The following is a 20,985-nucleotide window of genomic DNA, read 5'->3' as shown; positions in this document are numbered from 1 at the left end:
GATCCTAATTTTTCCTTATCTCACGATCGTTATCACGACACACCCACACAACGATAATCGGGCGAAGCGGCCGCACGATGTTAGCTTTCGCACACACTTCTCTCTCCCCTTGAAAGACGCCTGCTTCTGCAGAGACGCATTGAGAGAGCTTCGTAAAAAAAGCAATTCAAAATCTCTTCGCCTCTCTCGTTCAAATCCGTTCTTATGTACATTTGTGGTATGGAAAATTTAGGTATAAGAATGAAAACTTTTTAATAACATAAAACACAACATTCTTTAGTAAAATGCACTGTACAATAAATGCATCTCATTTACAAGATTAGTATGCGAATAATACACACACTGATTGCAAATTTCCTAGCCGTTAAATCCGCCTATCCGCATTTCTCCTTTTGTAGAACTTTACCATTTTGAAGTGGTAAAAAACAGCAACAAAAAAGTGGTTACTAGCCAGCGTTACAATTTGTTACACAGAGGGAAGGGGAGGTTAAAATTTGCGTTAGATAACATAAAACAAGTCGCTAAGAATTCTGGATTTTTTTAATGCATGCGTTTGTCATCTTGAATCTGACTGAATCTTGAGATTTGTAAAAATAAAAAAGGAGCTTTTTTTGAAAAGTTAAGCGCTTGTATCACGAGCTAGATACACGAAGCCACAGAATAATTATAGTTTTATTGTTTTATCTGTATATGAAAAAAATACACACAGAGAAGGTATTTTTATGCGCCAATGCGTCTGTTCGCTGTGCTTCGCTCCTAAATAATCGAGTGTTTGGTAGTGTGAAAAAGTACGCTAACGCCTAACGTTTCGTAACTCATTATTGTTCTCAACTTCTGTATCCGAGTTGTGATCTCAAAATTGCTTTTACATTTACGATACATCAATTCGTAGATGCATTCGCTGCCTTACATTACATTACGCTATCTGTATGGTTGGTGTTAGGTCCTGTAGCTCACTTCGGTGAACGTTTCAGCGTGCCCCCGCGGTACGTCTGACACCTCACTCAGCTCTGGTTGCCCCAAACGCGCTGCTCGATCCAGTCCAGGTAGCGGGTGACGCGTGTGTAGACGCCAGGTATCGGAGAACCACACGGTGCACCGGTCGACACAACACCGACGAGATAGAACTTTTGCCGCACTCGCATAATCAGTGGTCCACCGGAATCGCCCCCACAGGCGTCCGTGAACTCATCATTCCATTTCTCGCCTAGCGCACACAGCTGATCCTCGTTGATAGTTTTGGACAGCTTCGCTGAACGGAACATCTCCTGGCACTTGTCGAGCGAAACCTCGTTTACCGTTGCCTTCCAAAGCTTACTGGTGCTCTGACCTAAACGGACGGTAAAGGAATGCTTTAGTACTAGCGGATCAACAGTGTGTTAGTTCTTCCTCTTTCCGGCAAAGATATATTTGTTATTGCTAAACATTAATCCTAGTCATTAAGGTGTGTCCACGTGGTTATGGCTTGATAGACTTATTCACATAGTATGGTCAAGATGAGCTACAAAAACTAGATTCTCGGTGTAGGAGACCCAAACATATTAACTACGATACTTCTTATAAAGTTTTATACGCCGCGGCGCATTCTCTATCCATGTTAATTTCTTCGAAAGTCTTTTTAGGCTAGGTCGTCCGGTGTTATTCTAATGACGTAGCTTACACTATTTTATTCGCTACACAAAAGTTGGATCTCCATGGATGGAAGTATTGAAGAAGCATATGAAACTGAGCATAAGTTTAAGAATAAAACCAAATTAGGCTTATGGTGAGATGTCCAGTAACCCATGCCGCAATGGAATGAAGTTCAGAGTGATAGAGATTAGTTAAAGGTTCATAAAAAATACTGCATTGGTATATATCTCCCGCTGGAACTAAACTAAAATCATCCGTACCGTCGCCATCGGTGCCCCAGCCCATCACGGTAAGATTGACCGTCGGTCCAATATCGTTTATATCCGTATTGAGACAGATCGGGCCAACGTCCCGCTGGTAGACGACGTCCTCCTCCAGCTCCAGCAGTGCTATATCGTTTTGCCGCGATCGGTAACCCTCGTGCGTGTGCAGCTGCCGGACGGTATACTCGTCCTTCTCCTTGTCGTTCAGATTGACGATCGCGAGCTGCACCTTAGCGGGCGATGCGTCCCGGAAGCAGTGGGCCGCCGTTAGCAGGAACCGTTTCGAGATCAGTGACGCACCGCACCTGGTTGTTTCATGCTCTTCACCGTTAAATATTATCAGCGCCATAAAGGGGAACTCGCCCAGGCTTGCTTCCAGCCGCCGCCCGGACAAATGATCGGAAAGGTCCGCCGAACCACTCTGTAAGCGTTCGCACTCCTGTTTGGCGATCCGGGTCGTGATGCGGTTGCTGGTACCTTCGGTGGTATCGGATGGACAGCAAACCACCGGATCATTGCCGGCGAACTCGCACCGGGCACCATTGGAGCGTATTCCCTGCGGGCATAACGCCGCCTTCCGGCACGTACCTGTCCGCGAACCCGGCAGATTGCATTTGTCACCCTCTAGATTGGGATTGGTAAAAATGGACAGGAAAAGGAAAATAACAACAACACCAAAAAATACAAAAAAAACAAAAACCATCATGGTAAACAAAGCGTTCGTGACCTTAATACTATCTTAAGGGGAAAAAAATCTATAATAACGGAAGTGAAGTTGTTTGAGAGCTCGTTGTTCGATTGATTGTATGCGTCATCTGTCGCTTGAACCGCAGGGCTGACTCATCTCGTATCCCAACATCAGATGTAACGTTTCATTAACGACATGTAACGCGCAATTCCGTTACATTTCATATGTTTCTATCTTTACACAAACACACACACACACATATACAGCAAAAATACACACACACACACACAAAGGTAGAAAAACACATTCTACAGTACGACTAACCGTAGAGGCTATCGGATTCGGATGGGAAGTTAAAATCACCCGTACTCCCAGTCACGGCACCAAGCAGGATAAACACCAGAAGGATGACGGTGTGAAGAAGCAACGGTTGACCCGCACCGTGACGGTAGCAAGTCCACAACACTGGTAAACTAGGCACAGTTCGAGAGTGCCGTCGTCGCCGCATTATGTTCTTTGCTAAATCTTTGCTCTGTACTTTATCTGCTTGTTCGAACGAAGTGCGGTTTCCGTGTGGATCGCTACCAGCATCCTAGCCAGCTCGTAAGCTGACACGATCAGCGACGGATCCCGAACACACGCAACCATCGTGCGCACCACTACCGCGGTAATCCAGAATAGCGCTCATTAGCACATTCTTCGCGATTGCACCAAACACAGTGCCACAGTGCTAAACGGTAGCTGCCGGCATTGGTTGGTATTCGTTCCGTGCAGGACGCTACGACGATCAGCTACTTGCTAGAGCAGTGCACGCGATAAGCGATCGTTATCATCCGCTTAGCATTCGCACGTAACCGGTAACCAACTTCAGCACGATACGCTTCGTTCTCCTTCACACTCGCGGATCATGTGTACTACACGGAAAAAAGCAGGTTTTGGCTCAGTTTTCGAAGCATTCCGGTTTTGCTATCGGTACATCCGAAAAAAAAACCGGATTGTTTATTTTGGGATTCATGATCCAAGCACTAAATCCCCCCCCCGGGGGTATTTGGAAATGGTCGGATAGGAAGATGCGCAGGCCACGTTGCATTGATTCTTCCTTGCAGCGGAAGAGTCGTCTATGGTAGCCAGCCGTCTGCTAATGTCTAAAGGTCGTGCATTATGGTGCGCTTCCGTACACCCATACGCATACAAACATATAACGTATGGTACCGGTATAATGTTGTGCGAGATTATTTTTGTTCTTTTCCTTCTGCTGTTACTGTTAAACAATTTCCGAATTAGCAAACCAACGAATCCTCCGCATCCGCAATCCCAGTGGAACAGGGGGAGAGAGATAGTGAGAAGCGAGGACCTTGGACTGTCGTCGAACCGGTTAGTTCATCTGGCAGGCACACACACACACACGTACAAGCTGCTCCATAGCCGGATCGACTCCGACTCGTTTGACGGTTGGTGTGCGGTTGATTGCGGAACTTCGCGCTCACTCACTTACCGTAAAGAACACTGTCCATGAAGATGGTGTCCGGGGAGGGGGCAGCCAGCACGACAGCCGACAAGCTGACCAACAGTACAAACGCACCGAATCGATGATCCATCCTGCAAGATCGGTGCGATATGCAAACCAGTCACGATCGCGCCACAACGCTACCCAAAAATCTTATGTCCACACACACCCGACGTATCGTTTCAAGACCAACACTATCACTACACACACGCTGACCTGTAGCTTTCGACCAACAGTGTACAACAGTGTGCACGACCAGACATTTACCGCACGCTGGCAATCATCCGTATGCTTGCCACAGTCACCCTTGCGATATGGCCTGATCTGGGGCCTGATCGACTTATGATGCTCGCGCGCGCGCAACTTCCACCACTAATCGCTACCAAACACCACACGAAACTGACGGACGCCCATCGGAAATCCACGACTCTAAGCGATACCTCTAGCACGCTGGTGAGTGTGTGGAACGATCGCAACGTAACGGTGCGGTGCAGTACTGACGTTGGGTCGACGCCTCAATACGCAAAACGGTAGCGCACGCCCGGGACCCTCAATGCAATAGGATTTTCAGCCCAAAACAATCTCGTTCGGGCTGGAAATTTTAGCGTGCGTTGCAAACTGTCTATCTCGTCCACACGCTGATTTAACGAACTGCACAAACGAATACAACTGAAAAGAAGCAGTACGTATAACATTAGCACTGATAATCTGTTCCTGCGGTTCATCTCTGGTGCTAGTATTACTATACATCATCAAAAAACAAATCAAAATAGCTAATTCTGTATGCAAAAGCTATTGGGGCAGTTCTTTAGTACTGTCGATCTTGTTCAAATCTCAAATGAAGAAAGTTCAGGGTTGTTTGTCATTCAACTTCTTTGAGGTGTTGTAAATTATTTGAATATAAATGATGTCCAACGCATTTAGGAATAGATTATTCGATTAGACAACTAATTGCTAGTACTCACTAGTCATCTAGACTAGACTAGTCAAGAAACGTGAAAAGGGTTCAATTTCGGTACATCTAAAGATACTTATTAAGTCGTTTCGTTAAATCGTATTATCGTTTTTTTAGAAAATAAACTGCGTAGAAAATAAACTGTAAGATGAACGACTTCCTTCGACTAAGGAGTTCATGTCTTGATCATAAACAGCGAATGTTTGGAAGAGCTGAGTACTAAACTTCAAAAACTCTTCCTGACAACTGGATGCTATCTCGAGAATAATTCGTACAGAGTGACCAAAGTAAAGATAGTACTGTAAAAAAAACTATAGCTAAGTAAAGTTTCACATAAAGTTCCTTTATTGTTGATTACATTACAGCTATACCACGTATCGAAAGTCCAATCCCACTCCGGTGAAAATATTTGTGATCTCTGAAGGGGTCCCTTACTTACCTGGCCACACAATCGATTCGATCCAGTCGAGATAGCGTGCCACCTCAGTGTAGATGCCCGGGATTGGCGAACCACAAGAATATCCGCTCGAAGTAACACCAACAAGGTAATGGCGCCCATCCACGTTCAGTTCCAGCGGTCCACCAGAGTCGCCCGGGCAGGTGTCGCCGATCGTTTCGTTGCGTTCGTTACGTCCAAGGGCACACATTTGCCCTGGATGGATTCCGGTTGGATTGCGCCGAGTGCGCGGCATACTGTTCGTGCATATGTCCCGCTCGATAATGCTGACGTTCGCTGTCATCAGACGTTTCGCTGGTTCGGTGTCGCCCGGTTGCATCGTACCCCAGCCTTGCACCGAAAGAGTATGCTCGGGACCGGGCGGACCACCGCTCGCGTTCACGTACAGACAGATCGGCTCAACAAACGGCCAGTCGCCGGTCACCGGTTCCGCTAGTTCCAGCAGCGCAATATCGTTCTGGTACGTGACGGAATGGTAGTCCGGATGGGTTATCGCCGTCCGGATCGCAATGTCCAGCGGTTCGTCGACGATGCGCGCCGGCTGAAGCTCGAGTACACCGAGCCGGGCAAACACGGGACTTTCCCGCAGACAGTGTGCGGCCGTTAGCAGAAACCGTGGCGAGATGAGGCTGGCGCCACACTGGAACAGTGAGGGTGAGCTCGCATCCGATCCGTTCGGGTTACCGTAGCCAAGTGCTGCCATGTACGGGAACTCGCCAAATTGGGCTATGACGCCCTTGAAGATATGGTCGGCGAGTCCGGTCGCGTTGGGGAACTGTTCGCACTGTGCCACGCTGATGCGCTTCACCGGTGCACTTGTGAGCCGCGTCTCGACCCGCACCGGACAGCACACAATCGGCAGGGACATGTTGAACGAGCAGGTAACCAACTCTCGCAATGGCACCGATTTCTCCAGCAGCCATTCGCACTGGTTCGCCGGCCGGCACATACCGACCGTGCCGTTCTTCATCTCACACATATCACCCTCTGAAAAGAAAGAAAAAAAACGAATAATCACTCAAACGCTCTCGGCAATGCTTACGCGAATCACCCTACCGTACAGCATCGAGTCATCTTCCAGCACAATCTGGTCAGCGGCCAGCAACAGGACATGACCGCACAGGATCCCCACCAGTGCCAGTGTCAGTAGATCACCAACAGGCACCTGGGGCCGGTGCCAACGAATGGAGGCGCTCATATTTAGTCAATCAAACCGAACTGTCACGCAGGGCCCGCCCCAAAAGATTGACAGTTCAGGTTGCTCCACTACCACTTCTCCCCCGCCTTCGCCTTCTACACAACTGTTAAGCGCAAGACCGCAACCGCACAGCTGGCGGGCCGCGAGTCGTATAGATCTTCCAATCGATGTAAACAATCAATCTCTTACACACACACAGAAACACCGCCGATTGATGATATTTTAAACAATATGCGTGTGTGCGTGTGTAGATCTTGATCGATTTTCGATCAATCGGCTGGTGACGACGACGTTTCTTCTGCCACTACACGGCAAAAACACCAAACAGGTCGAAAAGCTTCTTCGACGCAAACGGCCAACGCTGTACTGTGGCGTGTCGGCACAACAAACGGAAACGAAGCACACACGCGGCCAACCAACTACCTATTCATTTGTACGCACGGTTGTTCCGGTGTAGGTGTATTTGTTTGTTTATCACACAAATAGCGAGAAGATCTTGATCTTCTTCTCTCCTGCTACCTTTAATCTATCTCGCTCGGTCTCTCTGTTTCGCAGTAGTTGCAGTAAAGGATGTTAAGAAGATGCAGAAGAAGATGCGGAAGAAATCACCAATGGCAACCAGTAGTTCCGGTTTGACACACGACGCATTTGTGAGTTGCTGGATCCATTACATCTACTGCGAACTTAGTGGTTCTTGACCTAAAGGAGCATGAACTTAACGACCTTGATCGGAAGAAACAGATGTTGGCAACAATACCTTACCTAGTCTGCCCGCAGAGCAGACAGACAGCTTCGTACCGCTCGTAAGAAGGAAACGCCAACGACAAACGTTCATGCGAAGGAAGGAAATTTGTACCTCATAACTTACTTATTTGCAATCAAACCGTTATGGCGCTGGCTGTGCTACATTCTAATCGCGCTAAAACTTCACGGGTCAAGTGGAAATGTGATGATCTTTGGCGAATATACGGCCATACCCCACTACCCGTGACATCTAGACTACATTAGTAGCGTTGGACGCAGGAAAACATACAAACAGTAACACTAGAATCGCTTTATCGCGCCTGTGAGTGGATTTGTTTCCATCCTATTTCTCGCGTAAACACATCATCAAGCAATACATACACAACAGCTTTAATGAACGGTCAAGGGTGTTACGTTCAACTTGGGAATCCGTATGGGAAACCAGTTTTTTTGTAGCCAGCCTTGCCGAACACATAGCACTCCCGTTGATAATAGTGCTAGGCATCACGCGTCTCCATCACATCTCTGGAAGGTCAGCTGTAATTGCTGGTGGTGCCATCTGGCGACAGCTAGCGGGAATACATCATGAGGATGATGGCAAATGAAACGCCAGTATTCCGTTTGTGCTATGTTTTTTTGTTTGTTTTATATGCTTCTATAGTGTAAAAGTGCAGCACCGTATGGAAGGGGTTAAGTATGTTGCTGCACGTACCAAAGCTACACCTTCGTGACAGGCTGCATTGTTGAGTATTGACTGTTTAATGCCTATTTAATGTGACAATCTGTTGCGGTGATCGAAGCCTTCTGTAGTGTAACTTTTTTTTAAACAAATGTCTACACCAGGGGTCTCCAAACTATGGCCCGCGAGACCCTCGCGAGAGATACCGAAATTGGCCCTCAGCAGTGGCTATTCCACTTTAAGCGGGCCGCCATATTAAAAAGTTTGGAGGCCCCTGGTCTATACGATCATCTTGAATGTCATACACTCGCTCTCTCCCTCTTTCTCTCTCTTTCTCTCTATGTCTCTCTGTCTTTCTAAATGTCTTTTTGCCTTTTGTTTTCTCTTAAACCTATAACCATGGCTCGCGGTCAAACCAAAGAAATCTATATACGGATCATGTGTACCGACCGTACCAGCAACGTCTTAAGCCCACACAATACTCTCGATCCAGTCGATGTAGGCTGCGACACGGGTGGAGACGCTAGGCGTATTACTGCCGCATCCGTTACCGAACGAGGTAACACCGATGAGCTTGTATTTACCATCGTCCAGAATTTGCAACGGCCCACCAGAATCGCCCTGGCACGTGTCGCCTACCACCTTGGTTTCTTCGTTTTCGCGTCCGGTTGCGCAGTACTGCGTTGCAACGATACCCTGCGGTAGTTTCCGATTGTTCTTTAGCAGATTGCTATCGGCAAAGCTTTGATTACACTTTGGCCACGCAACCGTTGTAAGGTTTACCTTCATCAGCTGATTCGATCGAATGTTACCTAAAAACATTGTCGTGTGTGTAAGCAAAAACGTATGAGGGATACAGTGTTCATAGACATACGGTCCAGATCGATGATGCCATATCCTTCCGCGGTGAGTACCGTTTCTTCGGGCAGATCCGCTAGATCATCGTGCAGACATATTGGATTCACGTCTGGTTCGTTTTCGATCCGTCTTTCAAGCTGAATTAGAGCAATGTCATGATAGTTACGGTTGGTCCGATAATCTGGATGTGGAAAGAATGCCTAGAATGTGCACAAAAAAATACAATATGGGTTAATCATCTTTCCGTTGCATTGATCCTACCATCTTACCTTTATTCCAACCACAACGCCATGGTTACCGGGGGCAAGATTGTTCGTACCGAGAATGGCTACCGTCGGTCGATCGTTCGTCGGTATGCAGTGTGCAGCAGTTAGTAGAAAGTCGCCGGATATGAGACTTGCTCCACACCGATAGCTTACGGTTTGGGTTTCCTCATCCGTGGGGTAACCGAGCGCCGCCATAAATGGGAACTCACCCTCGCTTGCCTCCTCGCCGTCGATGATGTGGAAGGTAAGGCGGGACGTATACTTCGGCACCTGTTCACATGCCAGCCGGGATCGTACACCGGACGGTCGGGCACCGGCAGTACCGTTCGTTTTGCAACATATCACCTCGACCAATCCATCGAAACCGCACGATACACGTTCGGCAAAGCGGCGTTTCTTGACGATCTCCTCCAGAAACCAGGGACAGGCGGTCGCATCAGTACAGACACCGGCAGTACCATCGCGCAACTCGCATCTATCTCCCTCTAGAAACAATCGGAAGCAGAACGTACCAAAAAAACGAGCATTAGTGACGAGGAGACGGAGCGATACGAAATCCCTGAAGATGTGAAGCCATCTTGTCCAGCGCAGTGTTGCAATCGTGCGACACGCGATTAGTTGTTCCATTGACATGGGATGTTGGGATGCGTTAACTTCACAGTCCCCCCAAAAAAAACCCCACTCACTCCACAATTAATCCGTGTGAGTGAGGAATCCCTGCGCATCTCTCTCTCTCTCTCTCTCATGGTCAACATCAGGGTCATGCTGCAGGTTATCATCTCAGTGTTCTAGCTGTGAGTGTCTTTTTTTTTGTTTGAAGTTCGCCTATCACTAGAAATGCAAACCAGAATCATTCGCACTCTGTTGCGAAACATGAAAAAAAACGCTACGCCTGTAATGAAGCTTGGTTTAACACAGCAAGATGAACGGGGAAGGACTTTCAGAACTGGACATAATATCGACAAAATTCCCGATTCTCTCCCATGTTGGGAAATCCAACCCAACCCGTGTATAATACCGTCAAACTACCTACCGTAAAGCATCTGACAGTGGGCACCGCCGGTGGCGGCAACCAGCAGCAGAAGTGTAGCCGTAATTTGTCGCATTCCAGGCGCGTACCACTGTAACATTTAGCGGCCGTCACGGCGTCAGTTTGTCGAAGGAAAGGTTTAATATTTTGTTTCGGACCGCACACAACAGGTGTCTCTTCCTTTTTGCTGTCTGTTGGTAGCGTTATTCTGCACGCGTATATTAGCGAAGGTAGAATTGTCCGCAACCGGTCATTGGCCTTTCTCACTCGCTTGCACTGCTGATGTCTCTTTCGCGCAACGGCAAGCCATCGTCCGGTTTAGTTCCGAACCATTGCGTCACGGCGGTGCACGAGAATGAACCGAAAATAAAAATCAATAACTGCTAACGGTGTCCAATTCGTCGCACCGGATGAATGTCAAACGGTCGCGATGCTGTGATCTAGTTAAGCTCGACCATTTCACGTGCCAAATCACTACAAATACACCCACACTCACACATGCACACACAAAGTACACAAAAATGTGCGGGATGTGTTCCCTGCTTTTAGGATGACGATCGGTTGTCCAGATAAGACGTTTTGTTTCTTTTGTTTTTTGCTTCCAAGAAATTTGATTGCACGTTTTGATTGATTGATAGCGATCATGCGTCTGTCTCTCCTGGTTTGCTTTTTGCCGTTTTCGACCACCACGTTCCAGCTGATGTGCTGATTGATGCGGTATATGACCCTCAAAAACCACGTTCGTCCTAGCGACGGGGAGCAAAACGCTGCCGTTGGGTTGTTTGGGTGGTCGTGTGGTTTGCTCTGCTCTGGACGATCTGCGCCGACGAAGCTCACAAAGCCGACTAACGGGTTCGTCGTGCGAGGCCAACGCGTACTGATGAGTCGCTGCGTCCCGCTCGGCGACTTCGCTATGCTTTGGGGAGCTTATGTGCGTGTATGGGTGTTGTTTGTACACGAGGTGTTACTTCCGACCGGCCAGCCTCTAATCAGTCTCCTGGAGCGGAGATGGCACTGTGTGAAGCTAAACCCTTAAGATGCTGAGATTTGCCGTTAAACGAATCGAATTTGAATCGTTATACAAAAGCTCAAGTTATACGGGCTTTTTTTTGTAAATTCACTATGTTCTCCAAAAGTTTGTCTGTTAAGCGAAGGCGACTGAAACTAAATTACTGCAGCGTGTGCAAAAACTGCCAGTGGCAGATACGAAGAAAAGCGCATGGAATCCATACAGGTAAACTGTCACTGGATAACCCATCGATTAAAAATGTTCATGCTGCTTCAACAGACAAGTTAGCGAGCCGTCCGGACGTCCACCAATACCGTGGACATCTTCCTGGGGCGGGATAGGCGACACAGATTTTTAATATGTTTTGCAAACGCATTCCACCCCCCGGGGGGCATTCCCCGAACCTGCGTGAATACCGAAACCGACTCACGAACCTGTCCGTTGGAAAAGAGACACGAAACGGATGACGCGACAACGCTATACGCCTAAAAATGGATCGCAGCAAACAAGCGCGTTCGATACCGGTTGCGCGGGGAACTCGTCGCCGATCGTCACGCGAATTATCACCCTCAAGGTCCGGGCCAGAGATCGTTCTTTTGTTTGGTTTTGTTATGTTTGTTTGTTTTTTTTATGTATTTTTTTTTTATTGCTCTGCACACATGTCCATTTTAATTCTTTTCTCTTGCTGGTACCGCAAAGTTGCACATTCATTCTTGTTACACTCAGCGTCGCAATCACATTATTTAACACAAAGAGATAAACATATGTACGGAGCACTGAACTTTGGACTACTAACGAAAGGCGACAGAAAGTTCTTGATTTTGATTTCAAAACTACTCAGAATAATAAAGCTTTCTCAAAAAAAAAGAATTATTGAAGACATACAGGGGCTTTTGTGAGGTATCGGAGCAACATTTGTGGCATTTGTTTACAATACACTAAAAGAGAGCATTACTCTACCCTTGACTATATCAGATCTTCGGACTCTTCACCAGGAACTACCGTTCGTTTTGGGATAACGTACATTGATAAGATAGAACAGGAAATCACGCCACATCCTCCACATCCTGTGAGCTTGGTGGCCATACGTGCGATTCGATCCAGTCCATGTAGTAGGAGATGCGCGTATACACGGATGGATTTGATGATCCACAGCCGGCCCCGAACGAGGTAACACCGAGCAGATAGTACTTCGGTGCATCCTCACCGCCGGCCACATAGTACAGCGGGCCACCGGAGTCACCCTCGCACGTATCACTGTACAGTGGAACGCCGCCAACCAGCTGCTGCGAGCCCCGGGCACAGTACTGTGACGGTCGTATACCATCCTTGATGCGGGCTTTGAACGTGACGTACGCCTTGTTACATTCCTCCACCGGTACGGTGCTCAGGTTCGTCCGTAGCAACGCTTCCGGTGAGTAAATGTCGCCGGTAAAACCCCAACCGGCCGCATGCAGCATGGTCGCAGCATCCAGATCGGAGTCCTCCACATGGAGACAGGTCGGTTGCAGTACAGAATCGAACATAAACTGGTTTGCTACCTCGAGCAGTGCAATGTCATCGTACTTCTGGCTTGTTTTGTACTTCGGATGCACGATTATATTCTGGCGGGAATGGGTACGACGTTAGTGCGGGTAGTAGTTTGTGCAAGGTTTACAAAGATCGTACCTACCTTAATGGGGCGATCCTGTACGTCGTCTGGATGTGGGGGCGATAGGAGATTGCCTGTCCCCATACGGACCACCAACGGCACACCGTACGGTGTACTGTTGCAGTGCGCTGCCGTCACCAAAAACCGGGGCGTGATCAGGCTACTGCCGCACGCCCACGTGTATGCCGCACCGTCACCTGATGGTCCATTCTCTGCACGGTATCCTAGCGCACCGATAAATGGCACCTCGCCGCTATCGATTTCGCTTCCACCGACGATATGGTACGAGAGCTGGGACCGCTTACCATCGTACGTTGCGCAGGCCTTCACCGATGCCCGCACGCCAACCCGGCTAGGCAAAAGGAGAGGCGAGTTCAGTGAGGCGTGACCGCAACAACAGTCAATTAGGGAGGCGCCTGCACCCAGGCACTTACTTCGATTTGGTGGGACCGTCAGCAGTGCGGCAGCAGATGATTGGTTCGTCGCGTTCGAAACCACAGTTTACTAGCTGCTGGTAGGTGATCTCGTGTGCGCGCAGGGCAGGACGTAACCAGGCACAGCCAGACGCTCGTCGGCAGATGCCTTCCTCACCGGTGTGCAGTTTGCATTTATCGTTCTCTATGTGCGGGTTTGCGGTTTTTTTTTGAGGAAAAAGAATTACAGTATCGAAATAATGAGAGATGATGATAGCAACTAATCTGGAAGGTGAACACCTACCGTACAGCTCCTCTACGACGCAGCTAACAAGTGACAGGGTGGCCAATGATAACACCGGCCACCAGTGTTTGGGAAGTGCACATTCGAACCGCATATCAGAACGTCTCGCAGCTGGTAACCACAAACGATCGTAATGCTACGAGGCCAGCTGACGGGAAACGCACCCAGCGTCCGGAGACACCTTGTCACCAACCAAAACACTTGTCTCACGCACCCTATCTCTCTCTCACACACACACACGCACTATCTCACCCTCTCTACGTCCCAATGTTTCTAAGAACTTTTGCTCAGCTTCACGGTCAATTCTACACTGAACGAAATGAATCGCATGATCGAAGATCTGCGGATACCTTCGCAAAAGCCCCCAAACGCACAATACGTACACACGCATACACACACACACGCTACGTGAGGAAAGTGAGATGACCGGAGGGGAGAACCGGACAAAAGAATAATCACCAAAAGAAAAGAACCGCTTCACACTACATCGGGCCGAGGATCATCTTCGCGATAATAGTTTGTTTTTTCTCTCATGTTCACGCTCCATCTCCATCTCCCTTTCTCTCTACTTCTGACGCTTGATAGGAATGTTTGTGTCCGGCAGAGGACATGATTGCGGTTACAACAAAAACCGGATCCCATTGTTGTGTACAAACGCACACATAAAACAATTCATGCTCGACACGACAGTTTGGGCAATCGAGTGACCTGTTCGTTACCGTCCCTTCCGCAATGTTAAAAACAAACCGGTCCAGTGGGTGGATCGTATGTTCTGACATGGTATCAGATAACAGCCACAGGTTCAAGGTCATTCGGTAGAAGGTGATGAAGATTTCTGCAACACCACAACTACATCTAGGCTGTGTTGTTGACGAGAGCACGCACGAAGAAGTATTCCGTTTTTTTTTATTATTGTTTACCAAAGTCTAGTTATTAAGGGAGTAGGAGGTAACATAGCCTAGGTGGATTCCTTGCATTGATAGGTTTACTTTGCCACTGTACGGACTGCCCATCCATCAGCCTCACAGTACCAGCGATACTTGCAGCAGATTAACGATATCGTCATAACTGTCTTCCTGTGTGCGTACGCAGATATCCACCCGTCGGTAACCGCCACCACGCAGATCCTCATGTGTGTCACGCACCTGCAGCCGGACGGCACGCCGGAAATGACGATTTAGCTCGGGTATACATGCCTCTTTGCCGTACGGTAGCCGGAGATCCGGATCCATACCGACCGTCACGTACGGTGCCCGATTGTCCAGATACTCCTGCAGCGTGTACAGCTTCCGATTCTGAGCGTCCAGATAGTCGCGCTTCCGGTCCGAGTCGTACAGCGGATGGTAGGCGGTGAGTGTGATCGGACCGTACGTCATATTGCCGGAACAGTCGAGCTCGGACGCATCGAAAATGTCTACAGTGTGCGGGGGATAGAAGTGTGAGTGAAGAATTCCACAAACCAGAACCACCATTTACCTCCTCACGGACACTTACAGTTGTGTTCTTTACCGCTGGCAGATGTTAGCAGCATGTCCAGCAGCACACCAATCACAACGAGCCGTAGACCAAGATATAGCGAAAACATTGCGAAGCGCAACTCAAAGATAAGCCTTTCGATTGCGGGTTGATTGAAGTAGCTTTCACTGTGAACTAAATGCCGATTTCCGTAGCAACATTTGAAGCACACAAAATTATCGAAACGAGGTCAAACAATCGGGCTAATAAGTGCAACGTATGCAAACATGTTGACTCAGCGTGCAATTGTTTTTATTTTATAATAGGTTATACGTTGATGCTTGAAAACATTGGGCAAAACCATTAACGGCGATAGAGCGCGAACTGCACATTTACCTTCCGTAAATGGCCGCATTGTAGTCGAAGTAGTATGTACCGTACGCTTCAATTACCAGCCGTATGTTGCGTTGACCCACACCACCAGATACGATGTAGCCTCGGCCCGTGGATGTACTTTGCTGGACCACTACCTCGACGTACGTCACGATATCACCAACGCCGGCTGTTGGGTATCTCAGGTCGAGCTTAACGTCCTGCGGTGTCGACCAAGACTGCTGTTTCGATGTCAGCCCGACCAATCGATCGCTGGACGATAACGATCCGACGGTGTAGGTGATCATCTGTCGGGTACTGCCGGCCTCCGGTACGCTCATCAAACGTGGCGTGAGCGGTACAACTTCTAGACCGGGATTTGCCTTACGGAACGCTGCAAGATCCGGTATGGTTTCGATCGACACCTGCACAGATGATGCAGCATCCAGCGGTGCACAGATGGCACCGCCCAGGAGTTGAATCAGCCCGACTCCCAACCACACCAACATGGCGGATGATGGAGACATTTTGACCGTTTGATTGGCGATTGACGTAAGACGGCTTCCAGATTTGTAATGCTACAGAAAGTCTCAGCCGTACCTTTTTATACCCGTGTTCAAGCTATCACGCAGAACTAGGTTAGATGTACTCTCGATTCGGACATCAGGCAAACGGAAACGCCACTCGAAAGATAGCACTCAGCTGCTTCCGTACCCTGTCCCGTAGCCACTCAAGTCATCTGTCAAGCCGATGCTTCTTGAGGTTAGTGGCGTCTTATCGATACGGCACGGTCTCACAAACAATGGCCACATTGAGTCACCGTCCGAAGGGGATGTTTCTGTGATATCTTCACCTTTAATCCAAGCGCAATCGTAATAGCTTGTAACTGGGATTTCTTTCCACTGTTTACAGTGAAACTAGACTCTAACCTGTTTCCGATGTGGAGTGTTTCAGTTGAAAAGATTTTATTATTGAACGCAATCGGGAGTTCAATTCCGCTTTAGAACCGATATTATTGAGCTCTTCTCCCTTAGTAGTACCTGTAAAAAAAACAAAATGCTTTACGGAAAATGAACCAAATGGCATGAGATGTTGTACGATAACACTGTAAAGACATTTAACGAGTTCAGATATACACGGGACGATAAAATCCCAAATTTGTCTAACCATTGAGCAATCGTTGCTGGATCTCGTTGGCCTCTCATAGTACAGCTATGGCTATACAAGCGCGTACTTCAACCTGCAAGATACATAACGGTCTGCGGAGAGTAGAAAGTGTGTGTAGGTGTATTAAAAAACTGGAAGAAAGATGGAATGGATGAGGAACAAAGGTAAACGGTTTTTGGTTGCCGCGGATTATGTGCGACAGTTCGCAAGCTGCTTTGTTACCGTCTGCTGTAGTCGGACTTCTTCGTCGCCGGACGTCTGGTGGATATGGTATGGATTTCTTTCTCGCTACCGGGTACCGGTACCGCCCTACCAGTATTGCCGCTCGTCTCACCAACGGTGCAGTGGCCACCGGTGTACTCCTCACCGTAACCAACATCCGTACCGTCACCATGCCGCCCACTACCGGTACCGTGTACCATCGTGTCGTCGTGCAGTTCGTGCTCACCGGCTGTGATCGGTTCGTTGGTACCGGTCGTAGGCGTGCGGGAGGATACCGGTGCACCGGTGGTAGGGTCGGTAAGCGGTGGCATCGAGATGTCGTACTTCCTGGGACGGCCGCGGGATAGATGACGCCGCTTGAGAAACTCATGATCATCCACCATCCAGAACGAGCCGAAATCGTCCTCGTAGCGCACGAAGCACTTGTGCAGTGACAGGTTCGTTCGTATTGCGTTCTGTATTGTGTATATGTGGTTGTGTGGTTGTAAGTGTCGATCAATGTGTAAAAGAAGGAACGGAATGTGGGTGTGGGGAGGAAAAACCAACATATATGAACTCTCTGACCCGAATGGCCCAACCCGCAGGAGCCATAAAAGAAGGCAGAGTTCATTGTTCTACTACTTAGCAAGCAGTCAGCTGGTGACAGTGTAGGAAAGAGAGCGTCCGTTTCCGCACACCGAGACACGAACCGCTATGGCACAGTGCGAGTAGTGCACAGTGATGGCGGTTAGTAAGTCTACCTAGATTAGTGGCGAAAATCAGACACAACACAAACCGGCAAGTCATTGTCATACGGCACTAGCGCCTCAAATAGCAAACAAAAACACTCTCGGTCTACTCCATCTCGGAAGAAACTAAGGTAATATGGGGAACAACAGGATAATGATGGGTGAGTTGGAAGTATTCATGTGTGTAACACACACAAACATACGGTAAAGCTTTAAACGAACCGTTTGTAGAAGAATGGTGGTGGCGGTGGTTTGAGCGTGTTGGCAACACTGGCCACAATGGCCGCCCCGATCGAGTTGCCACCGGTCCTTGGAGATCCCGGCAGCGCGTGATTCGGTGCTGTATGCTGGGGTGATGCGGGTGATGGTAGTGCCACTGCAGATGATGTTTGCTTTTTCTTGCCCTGATGTCCAGAACCAGAACCGGGCCCGGTTTGTGATGTGGCTGGATGGTGGTGATGTTGTTGTTGCTGCTGCTGCTGCTGGAACTTAAACTGCATGATGCCGAGCTTTTGGGGTCGACGCTTACAGAACTCGGCCTCGTTTACCGTCCAGACGGCGCCCTTTATGTTTTCCACCCGCATGAAACACTTGTGCAGCGACAGGTTGTGCCGTACGGCATTCTGGCGACGAGTGTGTGATCAAGGTGTTTAAGAGCGTATAGACATCCATTCTGGGTGTGCCGCAACACTCACAGCGGAAATGGAACGCAGCGCTTTAGCCTAGTTTGTCTACGAACCTACGCCCCGTAAAGTTCTTGACCCTCTATTAGCTTAACGCTGGTAAACGGGGATGTTACTTACCTTCCAGGTAGCCGCATTCCGTCGGAAGTAGCAGAACGTGTTCTGGAACCAGTTGTAGATTTCATTCAGCGTCAGTTGCTTCTCGGGCGATTCGATGATGGCCTGGGAAATATTAAATTGCTGAATGAGAGACGGCGATGATTTTGGACAGACTCGATTCGTCTTACCTGACGGATGAGTGACGCATATGTAAACGGTGGACGTACGTCATGGCTGCGATAGAACTCCCTATTCTTGTGCACATCTGTGAAGGAAGGCGAGAGGTTTTATCATGTTAATTCTGTTCAAGTCTTTTTGTACTACTCTGATAGAGTCTCTTACCGTCCTGTACATCTGGATAGTTAAGCTCTGGAAAAGAGGTGTGAATCATTGTAGGTAAGATGGAATACGACCCCAAAAGTAATATCCGCGAGAATGCTTACCATCGCTATCCTGCGGGGAGAAGTACTTCGGTCGTACAGCTCCACCACCTTTGGAGGATTTCCCTGTAGCACCCGGTCCGGATGTGACCATCGGGCCCGTACCGTGCGCACCCGTTACAGGTGGTGAAAGTGAATGTAGTGACGATTGTTGCTGTTGTTGCTGCTGCTGGTGCTGCTGTGTACCATGGTGATGATGTAGATGGTGTGCCGAACCGACACCAGATCCGACTCCAACGTGATGTTGCTGGTGGGGTAGACGTGCTCCGAACGCTCCCTGCACCATGTCGGCGGCTAGTTCGGCCGGAAAGCGCAAACCCGCGATCAGATCGAACGGACCCGTTACGGAGGGTGGAACAGTGGCGGCCTGGGATGAGGTGGCCGACGGTAGCGTTGGTATTGCGGGCAGCTGCGACAGGAACGAACCACCGAACAGGGCGGCCGGTGTGCGGAGCATCTCGTTCTTCTTGTTCAGATGCAGTATCATTGCCTGGAGTCGATCACGTTCCTTTTGGAGCTGCAGATGTAGCTGACATACCACCTCCATCTGGATGCGAGCCTGGGCGGCTGAGTAGTCCCCGTTGATGTGATCCGAATGGAGATGGCTGTAGAAATCTTCGAACTCGTCAAACACCCGCTCACAACCGGGCCAACGGCATGCACCACCGCCGAATAGTGGATGAATCGAGGTGGAACCAGCCCTCGAAGAAGACGACCCATTACCTGGTTCGTCTGCAACGAAGGAATGGGGGCAAGTTGACGAAGGCAGGATACAAAACAATACAGAGAAGAATAAAAGAAAAGCAATATAAACACATTAGCAGTGGCTGTTGTTAACTGTTTCTTCTTGATAGTTGAAGGTCAAAATGAAGAGGATGATGACAGCTAGTAAAAACTAGCTCCAGCAATCGTAACGGATTCAGTTGATGGTGACTTCTGCTGACACGCGACGAGCTCTAGCGATGTGTCCTGGTGGAGAGAGAAAAATCTCTCAAGCACGCTGTGAATGTACAGAAATTAGTAAGTTGATAGTGATACTACTGTCATCGCGCGATTACGTCTACGACCAATTCTCCAATGTTCGCCTAAACACCTGAAGCATCTGGAGCTTGCATCCGTTGGCAAAATTGCATCGTGTTGGCGTGTCTAGACAAAAATGGCATACTCCTCCCGCACAAACACACACACGCACACCCGCATAAACGCACGCACGTATACAACAGAGTGCATTAGTGCACACGTCTGCGCTCTCTGCTCGACCACGATGCTTCGAAAGAGTTGCACTCGAAATCGGGTGTGTGTGATGCTGGGACCATCTTCATCCCTTTTACGGTGTATTAAGCTACTTTACAAAAAAAACTGCAACGAACAATTAATCGAAAAAACATCGACATGTATGCAAAATCCAACAACTATAACCAAACAGCCTCCAATAACTACTGTGCACCAACGTCTACAGAACGGTGCACCTGAAACAATCCTTCCTTATAAATTTTCCACACACACACACACATCCATGATGCACACGATGCAAAAATGTGCTGCCATTTTGATACGTTTTCTGTAAACTGAATTTACTCCTTTTTCTAATCATTTTCACCACATAACTTTCACAACTGTCGTATTAGCAAAAAAAAAACAAAATAAAAACATTCACACACACGAAATACGTTCCCTTTCCTTCGTTGTTTTATGCGATCCCAGTCCAATATATATTAAAAAGGATAAAACTTCCTTCTGCGCCTCACCAAAAATCCTTCACCGGAATTGGTAAAGCAAAACCTCAAAAGCTGTACTAAAAGCACCGGTTGATTGAGTGCGTGAAAGTATGCAACCCGCACGGTGGATGGAATCGTTCTGTGGCAACGTTTGCTCCATTTCATTAGCTTGCTCTTATGTGTGCGTGCGTATGTGTGTGTCATTTCACTTGCTCTTTGCTCTCTTTCTCACTCGCGTATTTTTCAAAGGCAAAGGGAATCATTTGCGCAGACGCTGGAAAGCGCAATCACCCTTGATGATGGAGAAAGCACTACGAAGATATGCAATCTTGCTTTCGTAAGCTCAGTTGCAGGGCTATTTCGAACTATTTCCCGACTGTGGAAAAGGGAACACTTATTGTTGCAATCCCTTCGACGTACACTTATAGAAATGAAGAAAAAAACACA

General features: G+C 48.3%; 6 protein-coding genes across 11 annotated transcripts; all 6 read right to left on the bottom strand.

Moving 5' to 3' along the window:
• Nucleotides 1–789: 789 nt before the first annotated feature.
• LOC125768505 (serine protease Hayan-like) lies at nt 790–4,595 on the bottom strand. 2 transcript variants are annotated; one of them, XM_049436277.1, is made up of 3 exons: nt 4,079–4,595; nt 1,893–2,519; nt 790–1,330 (listed from the first exon to the last, which is right to left on the bottom strand). In XM_049436277.1, the coding sequence occupies exons 1-3, from the start codon at nt 4,179–4,181 to the stop codon at nt 1,005–1,007; spliced, it is 1,056 nt and encodes a 351-aa protein (XP_049292234.1). In that variant the 5' UTR covers nt 4,182–4,595; the 3' UTR covers nt 790–1,004. The 2 variants fall into 2 exon arrangements, with proteins under 2 accessions (XP_049292234.1, XP_049292224.1); XM_049436267.1 differs by lacking the exon at nt 4,079–4,595 and adding an exon at nt 2,908–4,049.
• Nucleotides 4,596–5,367: 772 nt separating this feature from the next.
• On the bottom strand, nt 5,368–7,940 carry LOC125768484 (serine protease persephone-like). Of its 2 annotated transcripts, none has more exons than XM_049436230.1 (3): nt 7,458–7,940; nt 6,559–7,399; nt 5,368–6,489 (listed from the first exon to the last, which is right to left on the bottom strand). In XM_049436230.1, exons 2-3 carry the CDS (start codon nt 6,698–6,700, stop codon nt 5,477–5,479), a joined length of 1,155 nt encoding a protein of 384 aa, XP_049292187.1. In that variant the 5' UTR covers nt 6,701–7,399; nt 7,458–7,940; the 3' UTR covers nt 5,368–5,476. The 2 variants fall into 2 exon arrangements, with proteins under 2 accessions (XP_049292187.1, XP_049292178.1); XM_049436221.1 differs by having other exon boundaries at nt 7,463–7,940.
• A 119-nt stretch (nt 7,941–8,059) lies between these two features.
• Nucleotides 8,060–14,423, bottom strand: LOC125762323 (uncharacterized). Its single transcript, XM_049424278.1, has 8 exons — nt 13,655–14,423; nt 13,372–13,555; nt 12,959–13,289; nt 12,336–12,890; nt 10,281–10,368; nt 9,251–9,732; nt 8,998–9,181; nt 8,060–8,935 (listed from the first exon to the last, which is right to left on the bottom strand). The coding sequence occupies exons 1-8, from the start codon at nt 13,746–13,748 to the stop codon at nt 8,589–8,591; spliced, it is 2,265 nt and encodes a 754-aa protein (XP_049280235.1). The 5' UTR covers nt 13,749–14,423; the 3' UTR covers nt 8,060–8,588.
• Nucleotides 14,424–14,543: 120 nt separating this feature from the next.
• Nucleotides 14,544–15,283, bottom strand: LOC125768497 (uncharacterized). Its single transcript, XM_049436253.1, has 2 exons — nt 15,149–15,283; nt 14,544–15,068 (listed from the first exon to the last, which is right to left on the bottom strand). Exons 1-2 carry the CDS (start codon nt 15,237–15,239, stop codon nt 14,677–14,679), a joined length of 483 nt encoding a protein of 160 aa, XP_049292210.1. The 5' UTR covers nt 15,240–15,283; the 3' UTR covers nt 14,544–14,676.
• A 116-nt stretch (nt 15,284–15,399) lies between these two features.
• On the bottom strand, nt 15,400–16,073 carry LOC125768495 (uncharacterized). The gene has a single exon (XM_049436240.1). It carries the CDS (start codon nt 16,006–16,008, stop codon nt 15,502–15,504), a length of 507 nt encoding a protein of 168 aa, XP_049292197.1. The 5' UTR covers nt 16,009–16,073; the 3' UTR covers nt 15,400–15,501.
• Nucleotides 16,074–16,413: 340 nt separating this feature from the next.
• Nucleotides 16,414–19,633, bottom strand: LOC125768471 (hepatocyte nuclear factor 3-beta). Of its 4 annotated transcripts, none has more exons than XM_049436180.1 (7): nt 18,824–19,494; nt 18,723–18,749; nt 18,569–18,645; nt 18,402–18,503; nt 17,821–18,221; nt 16,649–17,325; nt 16,414–16,521 (listed from the first exon to the last, which is right to left on the bottom strand). In XM_049436180.1, exons 1-6 carry the CDS (start codon nt 19,365–19,367, stop codon nt 16,683–16,685), a joined length of 1,794 nt encoding a protein of 597 aa, XP_049292137.1. In that variant the 5' UTR covers nt 19,368–19,494; the 3' UTR covers nt 16,414–16,521; nt 16,649–16,682. The 4 variants fall into 4 exon arrangements, with proteins under 4 accessions (XP_049292137.1, XP_049292162.1, XP_049292144.1 ...); XM_049436187.1 differs by lacking the exon at nt 16,414–16,521 and having other exon boundaries at nt 16,665–16,779; nt 16,871–17,325; XM_049436205.1 differs by lacking the exon at nt 17,821–18,221 and having other exon boundaries at nt 16,414–16,779; nt 16,871–17,325; nt 18,824–19,633.
• Between the last annotated feature and the right edge of the window lie 1,352 nt (nt 19,634–20,985).

The sequence above is a fragment of the Anopheles funestus genome, chromosome X, assembly GCF_943734845.2.
Source record: "Anopheles funestus chromosome X, idAnoFuneDA-416_04, whole genome shotgun sequence".
Classification (NCBI taxonomy): Eukaryota; Metazoa; Arthropoda; class Insecta; order Diptera; family Culicidae; genus Anopheles; species Anopheles funestus.
Note: the sequence above shows the minus strand (reverse complement) of the source record. Positions and strands in the feature narration are given on the sequence as shown.

Coding starts and splice junctions, on each gene's coding strand:
- LOC125768505 (XM_049436267.1), bottom strand. CDS start 3,091: ATGCGGCGACGACGGCACTCTCGAACTGTGCCTAGTTTACCAGTGTTG. Junction 2,520..2,907: donor CGAATCCGATAGCCTCTACG/GTTAGTCGTACT, acceptor ATCCCAATCTAG/AGGGTGACAAATGCAATCTG. Junction 1,331..1,892: donor CTGGGGCACCGATGGCGACG/GTACGGATGATT, acceptor CCGTCCGTTTAG/GTCAGAGCACCAGTAAGCTT.
- LOC125768497 (XM_049436253.1), bottom strand. CDS start 15,239: ATGTTTTCGCTATATCTTGGTCTACGGCTCGTTGTGATTGGTGTGCTG. Junction 15,069..15,148: donor CAGCGGTAAAGAACACAACT/GTAAGTGTCCGT, acceptor CGCACACTGTAG/ACATTTTCGATGCGTCCGAG.
- LOC125768495 (XM_049436240.1), bottom strand. CDS start 16,008: ATGTCTCCATCATCCGCCATGTTGGTGTGGTTGGGAGTCGGGCTGATT.
- LOC125768484 (XM_049436230.1), bottom strand. CDS start 6,700: ATGAGCGCCTCCATTCGTTGGCACCGGCCCCAGGTGCCTGTTGGTGAT. Junction 6,490..6,558: donor AGATGACTCGATGCTGTACG/GTAGGGTGATTC, acceptor CTTTCTTTTCAG/AGGGTGATATGTGTGAGATG.
- LOC125762323 (XM_049424278.1), bottom strand. CDS start 13,748: ATGCGGTTCGAATGTGCACTTCCCAAACACTGGTGGCCGGTGTTATCA. Junction 13,556..13,654: donor CGTCGTAGAGGAGCTGTACG/GTAGGTGTTCAC, acceptor ACCCGCACATAG/AGAACGATAAATGCAAACTG. Junction 8,936..8,997: donor TGGCATCATCGATCTGGACC/GTATGTCTATGA, acceptor CAATGTTTTTAG/GTAACATTCGATCGAATCAG.
- LOC125768471 (XM_049436180.1), bottom strand. CDS start 19,367: ATGGAGGTGGTATGTCAGCTACATCTGCAGCTCCAAAAGGAACGTGAT. Junction 18,646..18,722: donor CTATCCAGATGTACAGGACG/GTAAGAGACTCT, acceptor CTTCCTTCACAG/ATGTGCACAAGAATAGGGAG. Junction 18,222..18,401: donor GGAATGCGGCTACCTGGAAG/GTAAGTAACATC, acceptor ACTCGTCGCCAG/AATGCCGTACGGCACAACCT.